This window comes from Cyprinodon variegatus, unplaced genomic scaffold, assembly GCF_000732505.1.
Source record: "Cyprinodon variegatus isolate N-32 unplaced genomic scaffold, C_variegatus-1.0 Scaffold190, whole genome shotgun sequence".
NCBI classification, from domain to species: domain Eukaryota; kingdom Metazoa; phylum Chordata; class Actinopteri; order Cyprinodontiformes; family Cyprinodontidae; genus Cyprinodon; species Cyprinodon variegatus.
In genome coordinates, this window is record NW_015150643.1 from 1,220,090 (window position 1) to 1,228,354 (window position 8,265).

At 42.3% G+C, this 8,265-nt stretch overlaps 1 protein-coding gene across 1 annotated transcript in view; it reads left to right on the forward strand.

The window, feature by feature from the left end:
• The first annotated feature begins 291 nt into the window (after nucleotides 1-291).
• Nucleotides 292-8,265, forward strand: part of LOC107087675 (transcription activator BRG1) — a 20,536-nt gene continuing 12,562 nt past the window's right edge. The window contains exons 1-11 of the mRNA XM_015379372.1: nucleotides 292-513; nucleotides 620-752; nucleotides 3,219-3,650; nucleotides 3,795-3,893; nucleotides 4,118-4,373; nucleotides 5,031-5,157; nucleotides 7,023-7,196; nucleotides 7,399-7,572; nucleotides 7,661-7,828; nucleotides 7,908-7,958; nucleotides 8,057-8,187. Of these exons, the coding sequence (XP_015234858.1) occupies nucleotides 292-513; nucleotides 620-752; nucleotides 3,219-3,650; nucleotides 3,795-3,893; nucleotides 4,118-4,373; nucleotides 5,031-5,157; nucleotides 7,023-7,196; nucleotides 7,399-7,572; nucleotides 7,661-7,828; nucleotides 7,908-7,958; nucleotides 8,057-8,187 (1,967 nt within the window). The remainder of the gene's footprint in view (nucleotides 514-619; nucleotides 753-3,218; nucleotides 3,651-3,794; nucleotides 3,894-4,117; nucleotides 4,374-5,030; nucleotides 5,158-7,022; nucleotides 7,197-7,398; nucleotides 7,573-7,660; nucleotides 7,829-7,907; nucleotides 7,959-8,056; nucleotides 8,188-8,265) is intronic.

Genomic DNA, 8,265 nt, shown 5'->3' on the forward strand with positions numbered 1-8,265 from the left:
CCGATTCCATCCCACCCATCAACCCACTTGATTTTCATAATAAGCCCACTGCAGAAATATCACTTATAAATGTAAAATAACTTTCATTTTAATACTTTGAAAAGAGACTGTAAGGGGTATAAAAGTTTGAATTAAAGGTACTCTATGATTGTTTCAATTTGTGCAAAAGTCTGTATCGAGAAAAACATAATTTTCTAATCTAATCTCTGTCTGGTTGTTTTATTTCCTACGGTTTTTTTTTTTTTTTAGGGGTACAAACTGCTGCCACGCATTACCGGTTTCTCCTGAGAGATGTCAACTCCTGATCCCCCAATGGGAGGGACCCCCCGGCCCGGTCCCTCCCCAGGGCCAGGACCATCTCCAGGAGGCATGATGGGCCCAAGCCCTGGTCCCTCACCGGGCTCAGCCCACAGCATGATGGGACCAAGCCCAGGACCGCCCGGATCTGGACACCCCCATCCGCCACAAGGACCCTCAGGATATCCTCAGGACAGCATGCATCAGATGCACAAAGTAAACTTGTTTTCCCTAGTAGTATAGAATACACTTCTATGTAGCTCATACTGGTTTCCCACAAACCAAACGATTGCCTTATTTCAAACTTTTACGTCTGAAACAGCAAATGGATCCCATGCACGATAAGGGAATGCCTGATGACCCTCGCTACGGTCAGATGAAGAGTATGGGCATGAGGCCCGGTGGACACAGCGGGATGGCCCCCCCACCCAGCCCAATGGATCAACATTCCCAGGGTAACTCTTTTCCTACTGTTTGCTTTGATATAGTTTACGGTATTAATTGGTAATTATTCAACCGAGAAATGGGAAAAGAGATGAAGCAAAGTTTTTTTCTTTATAAGTTTCTAGTTCATCGGTGGGAAATATGAAATAAAATATCTCCTTTTATCCCACAAACCTCATTGGAGCAGACACAGGCTCTTACAGTGTGTCTGTATGTGAGCCCATCCAACCGGTTTCTCTTCTTCTGCTGACTGGTGGTGAGAGCAGACAGCGGTAGGCAGAGCCACAGCATAGAGGGAGTGTTTTTATGCGCTGTACCTTGTAGATGACAACAAACCCAGATGAGCTGCCTGGTGTTTGGAGAAAGGCACCTGTCGATACGGCGATATTCACTACCTTGTGTTCCCTGGTTTTTTAAAGATATTTTCTCTGCTAATATTGGAGGCTTTTATTTATTTTTTCTAAAGTTATTTTCAAATTGACAGATGTCAGGGCTGATGGAAGTCACACTCTCTTGAACAGATTTACCTAAAACTGGAACCATGATTTTATGCCAAACACAGTTCCAGCTTTTATAAATAGTTCAACAGAACCTATTAAACAAAAGCTGAACCCTGCAATAATTATAGTGAAAATGATGCCAGGGTTATGTTGTGGTTTTTCAGTGGGGGTAGAGAAGCTGGTCAGAGTTGATGAGATGTTGGAAACTAGGGGTGTAAATCACATCCATTATGGCGATTCGATTCAGTATCGATTTCCTGACCCAACGATTCGATTATTTTCTATACTGAAGAATACACCATGATACGATTTGATTTGATTAATTGGTTGATTTTTTTAAATTTATTTATTTTCTTTTTTTACACCTTACAGGCTAAACAAAGCTTCAAGTTTGACATAAATCAATGAAAGCTGTAATATTGTTATGCATTTTTTGTTTTGTTTTTTTTTTTTTAGAAATAACAGAAGTAGAAAAGTTGTATCAAAAAATACTGCACAAAATCAGTGCAATTAATGGAATGCAACACCTCAGCTCCAGACGCCTCGCCCCGTTGAGAGACGCTCCGCTGGACCTCTCCTAAATTGTAGCTGACCGCAGACAGGAGGCCGGCTTGTTTTGTTTTTATGACTGAAATTGCGGAAAACAACTCATGAAGTTTGACCCGCTAGAAGAGCGAGGTGTGCGAGAACGCTGGGACCCTTTTTCCACCTGGATCTCCGCTCTTTTTGGCCCTCATGTCCCTCCGTCGTTGGACTAAACTCGCCCCCACTTCCTGACCGCCTCGGCCGTATCTAGACCCATAGCGTGTAGCGCAGACCACGCTTCAATATTGAACATAATTTTAAAATGTCTGTGTCAAGCTCACTGCGACACACTGCTGCAGCAGGATAACCAGGAAGCGAGGTAGGAGGGCAAAATAGGTTTAGCGCCACCGCAGCACGGGAGGGAGAATTACGCCCAGGAGCAAATGGATAAAAATAGACCGGAGAAAAAAAAAAACATGAATCGATTATCTTGCGGATGTATCGATGCATCGGATCGTCGGCTGTTGGATCGATGCATCGATACAAACCGATTATTATTCACACCCCTAGTTGAAACTAAAAGAAGCAGGAACTATCGCTGAAGATAATTTAAGATTCAAGGCTGGGATGAAGGTTTCCTTTCCTGTAGCAACCAAACATACAACCTGAGCTCCAATAGAACGGTTTAGATTGAAGGATGTTCGTGTTATAATGACCAAGTCAAAGTCCAAACCTGACTTGGCGAAGAATGTGAGAGAAGACTTTCTCCATCCAGTCTCATCTTAAGGAATTTTACTATTAGTATTAGCGAATTTAAAAGTAACACTTTTCTTTTTAGGAAATGCACCGATCCAATGCCCAGATATAACGGCTCTGATATTGACTAATGAGCTGGATCAGATATTGGATGGATGATGCCTATTCAGCATTCTGATCAATTCATTTCCATTTGCCTTTATATTCTAAACAGCAATAAAGTTACAGCAGTCTGTGAATTTAATTTTATAATTGCAATGCTGATGATGTCATTGCACAGAGCACACACAGCAGCTAGTGATGATTTATTGGTGTTCATTCATTACCTTTTTTAAACATTGCTTATGTCAAGCATGATGCATTTTTTCCCGTGGCAAAGTATATAATTAATTAATTTAACAGTAGTGTCGGATCGGATAATTGCTAATACGTCTGAAAAAAAAAAAATAGCCTGTTGCGTAATCTCAGCAAAACATACCAGTTTGTTCTGTAGTTTATTGAAATATGTTTAATTTGCTTGTTTTGAAATATGCTTTTTTTTTTTTATATATATAAATCTGAGCCCAGTGTGTAAAATTTGGACACTTTCCCAAAGTTAATTGTTTTTAATAATAAAAAATGACCGTCCTAGGTTTTTTGTTTAGTTTTTGCTGCAAGATCTCATTCGGGTCTATCATCTCCTCTCCCTGTTGCTAGGTTACCCTTCTCCGTTGGGAGGTTCGGAGCACGCGCCCAGCCCCGTCCCAGCCAACGGCCCACCCTCGGGCCCCGGAGCCGGGCCAATGGAAGGCACCGGGGACCCTGCTCAGAGTATGGGCCAACCAAACAGGGGCGGACCCCAGGGTCCAGGTGGACCACCGGGTCCTGGTGTTGGACCAGGCGGTGCAGGTGGACCCACTCCTTTTAACCAGAACCAGTTACACCAACTCAGGGCCCAAATCATGGCCTACAAGATGCTGGCTCGCAATCATCCCATTCCAGAGCATCTGCAGCTGGCCGTGCAGGGAAAGAGACCCATGCCTGGGATGCAGCAGCAGCCCATGCCCAATATGCCGCCCTCCACTGGGCCTGGAGGGGGCCCAGGTGCAGGGGCGGGGCCAGCTCAGACCAACTACAACAGACCACATGGTAAGTTCAAGGCCCGCTGAGTGTGTTTTTAACTGCCCCTTGTCTTTATAGAATTACACAGAAACTCTATAGTTACTCTTGCTATGATAGTGATGATTATCAATAAAAAAAAAATTAGGATGATTATAATATTTGTTGTTCTAGGTATGGTAGGTCCCAATATGGCGCCACCTGGACCTGCGGGAGTTCCTCCCGGTATGCAAGGCCAGCCAGCAAACGGACCTCCTAAATCATGGCCTGAAGGTACGCCTGTTCATCGCTTGAAAAATGTTTCCGTTTATTTGATTAATTTAAAGTTGTTCCTCTAAGATCTACAGCAGATAAGATCAAATATAAAAAAGAAAGAGATTGTTTAAAAAAAAAAAAGACTAATATATCCACAACTGAGTGTAACGCCCCCCTTCCGTTGACCTTGTGGTCTTGTCTCTTTTATAAGCTAAAGGAAATGATGAATTCTTCTTTTCCAGGACCAATGGTCAATGCTGCTGCTCCATCCAACCCTCCTCAGAAGCTGATTCCTCCTCAGCCTACAGGCAGACCCTCGCCTGCTCCACCGTCCGTGCCTCCGGCTGCTTCCCCAGTAATGCCTCCTCAGACGCAGTCCCCGGGGCAGCCGGCACAGCTCCCACCCATGATGCTGCACCAGAAGCAAAACCGCATAACGCCCATCCAGAAACCCCGCGGCCTGGACCCGGTTGAGATCCTCCAGGAGAGGGAGTATAGGTGAGGAAGGAAAGGAATCGACGTGGAGGAACCCAGCCGCTCATTTAATCGATGTAACAAATGTTCCTTTGAAAGTCGAGTAAATTACTGCTCTATGTGTGTTCCTTCTGCTCTTAAATATAAAAACACATAAGAACAGATGTGAAATGGTCTCGATCTTTGAGCTTTTCTAATGCTGCTAAATGCCGTACCGTTTATTGTTTATTTATTTGGATCCCCATTAGCTGTCAATAATTTGACAGCTACTCTTCTTGGGGTCCATTATCTACTGCCTTGTGCTTTCTCACCCTGAATGATTCGCATGCATTAGACATATGAAAATCAATCGTCCCTCCTCATCTTTACATGCCTTACTTATTGAAAACTACTGTTAGTTTTTATTAAGCAGCAGCTTCCACATTAAATAATATTTCTTGGTATATTATATGATGTTTTCCACTCAAAAATGACCCTTTTTGCCTGCCACTGATAAATAAGACTTAAAGGCCAATCTGAGTTTGACTACTTATTTTAAACACAATCTTTCAGCATTATTGTCCAAATCATATTTTAGGAATCTTTAAATTTCTAATAAGCAAACAAAATGTCTAGTTTGTGATTGGCTTTTAGTACCAAAAAAAAATATTCTTCTAAAGTAAGATGTGTTTTTTGTTGTAGGCTACAAGCTCGTATCGTTCACCGCATCCAGGAGCTGGAGCACCTGCCCGGCTCACTGGCCGGCGATCTGAGGACCAAGGCCACCATCGAGCTCAAGGCTCTGAGGCTGCTTACATTCCAGAGACAGGTAAACAGAAAGTGATCAAATGTTAAATTCTGAGGCAAATTCTTTTTTTTTTTTTTTTCAAAGGCTGAATTAAAAAATCCAGGAAAAGAGATTAAGCCAGACTAAACCTAGCATGGCATCCTGGCTTCATGCCTTTTAGGTGCAGCTATTTCAAGTCAGGTGTAAATAATCGAGCTTATTAGAGCTCTGCAGCTTTTCTGCAATGGATCATGACGTTGATTACAGATTGATTCTAGAAACACCAATGGATCTACTAAAGAGCCTAAAGACATTTTATAGCCACTTCTCTTTCTTGGATACACCATAATTTTAAGAACTTGTCATTTTTTTACTTAGAAATTAACAGTGAAAGCCAATATTATAACGGCTGATAGACATGTATAACTTTTTTTTTTTTTTTTCTGGCGCTTAGTCTAGGACTTTGAACTGAATCTCAGTTGATTCATAAATTGCATCTGGTTAAAAAAAACTATCTGGCTGCGGAAATTATTTATCACTTTTTTTTTTTCCGGTTACACATTTAAACTGGCAGCAGGTGGGTATAAAATGTTTTGGTGCAGAGGGCATTCAACTTTAACAAAAAAGAAGCTTAGTTTAGAAGGGATCCATGGAAGGACAGGTTCAGATCTCATGGACTGAGACTGGATTCTTTGCCTCCATGTTTCTGCAGATACAGTCAGCTTCACAGATAATCTAAAGCAATAAAATGTATACAAGTAATTGAATGCACGTAATAAATATATTAAGTAGACACATTAGTCACTCCTACATGAAAGTTTTTCTGTTCACAAAATTCCTTCCACACACCGTTGATCAAATGGTATCTGTCCAGCATCTACTAGGGATGTAAATCACGCAATTTCCTGACCCAACGATTCGATTTGTTTTCTAAGTGTGTGTGTGTGTGTGTGTGCAAGCAGAAAGAGTGTAGTGGCTAAACAAAGTGAGGTAGGAAGGCAAAATATGTTTAGCGCCACTGCAGCATGGGAGTAGGAATTAAATCCAGGAGCAAATGGAAAAAATAGACCAGAGGGGGGTGGAGCTTGAATTAATTCTCTTGCAGAGGTGTCGCTGCATTGATACAAAACTATTATTATTTACCCCCTAGCATCTACTGTAAATGAACATACCATACACTGAATATCTGAGCCTAGCACAGATCATCTGTGTATCAGTAAAGGCATGGCTCGTTCTGTGTGCTGCTGACTTTTTTAGAAGTACCTGCACAGGTAGCAGCAGAGGCCTTCCCCTAAAAATAGGTAACACTCATGCTGGTGATGGTCAGGAAAAACTCAAATATGGACCCAAGAATGAAAAGGAAGACTTGTTAGGAGCTACTTTTAAAGCTTGATTTTTTGAACAACATTTATTCTTCTTTATCCGCTGTTTCTTTAATCCCTTAAACAAATGCAACATTCTATTAAGGGCCTTCAGTTAAACAGTGATGATGGAAACAAAAAAAATTTCTAAAATTGGTAACGGTTTAGCCTATTATAATGTTAAAATAGTAAAAAGACTTCATTGTATGGTGGTGTTAATGGTTTTAGTTCAAACTGATTAAAACTACCCAAAAAAAACATCAATAAGAAAAATAAATCACTGATAAAACAAATTGATTTCTGATCAGTGTGACCCTGACTGATATAGCAGCAAGATTAAGTAAGCCTCCTCTGGGGTAGGCTTGCTGTACAGACTAAATCACTATGCTATTACTGAGTCAAGGACTAATAAGCCAGGATATCTAGAAAGTCTTGGCGTAATTCCTAATCTTGGTTTTGTGAAAACAGCACCTGGGTTTGTCAGCATTTGTTCTGCTCATCTGATCTCCAACAACTTGTGAAATTTTATTTCATTTTTTTCTCCAGCTACGTCAGGAGGTGGTGGCTTGCATGCGTCGGGATACGGCTTTGGAAACCGCCCTCAACGCTAAAGCCTACAAGCGCAGCAAACGGCAATCTCTGCGAGAGGCCCGGATCACAGAGAAGCTGGAGAAGCAGCAGAAAATCGAGCAAGAGCGCAAACGGCGCCAGAAACACCAGGTAGAGGAGCTATCATCAGCTCTGATGTCTGTTTTTATAAGAAGTTACTACGATATCTGTAGGAAAAAATCACTTCTAGGTCTGGATAAATATGAAGAATCACAGAATGGAATCAAATTTACATTTATAGTCTCTTTTCTTTCCTGTTTTTTTAAAAATAATTCATCGACCCATCCCCACATTTTTGTCCCTCTTCCAACAGGAATACCTCAACAGCATCCTGCAGCATGCCAAGGACTTTAAGGAATACCACCGCTCCATCACAGCAAAGATCCAGAAGGCCACCAAAGCTGTTGCCACGTATCACGCCAACACTGAGCGCGAGCAGAAGAAGGAGAACGAGCGCATTGAAAAGGAGAGAATGCGGAGGCTGATGGTGAGAGGATCCGATTCTCTGACACCTCACCTGCTCCTTTGTTTGTGTCATTTGACACGAGTTGAGCTCACATGCACCACTTTTCCAGGCGGAAGATGAGGAAGGTTACCGTAAACTCATCGACCAGAAGAAGGACAAACGTCTGGCCTACCTGCTGCAGCAGACAGATGAATACGTTGCCAACCTCACCGAGTTGGTGCGCGCCCACAAAGCTGCTCAAGCTCTCAAGGAGAAGAAAAAGAAGAAGAAAAAGAAGGTGGATTTTGGCTCAGGAAATGTTTGCCCTTAATGATTTGACTGCGTTTCTTACTATGATTGTATGTTTTTCTTTCAAGAAGCCTGACCCTGTAGAAGGCGGAGCTCCTGCTATGGGACCTGATGGAGAGGTGAGCTTAGAAGAAAACAATCTGTGGTGTACAGTCTGTGCTCCCAGTATGCTCCTGTGTCTGTTAACGCCATCATTTGCTTTTCTCTTTCCTACCAGCCACTAGATGAAACTAGTCAGATGAGTGACCTGCCTGTAAAAGTCATCCACGTTGACAGCGGAAAGATCCTGACGGGCGGTGATGCACCCAAGGCAGGCCAGTTGGAGGCCTGGTTGGAAATGAACCCTGGGTAAATGTCCCTCACCCCTCCTTTTTTTCTAAGCCAATGGCTAACTAATTCAAAGTGGTATTTAAGTCCCTTTTGTAT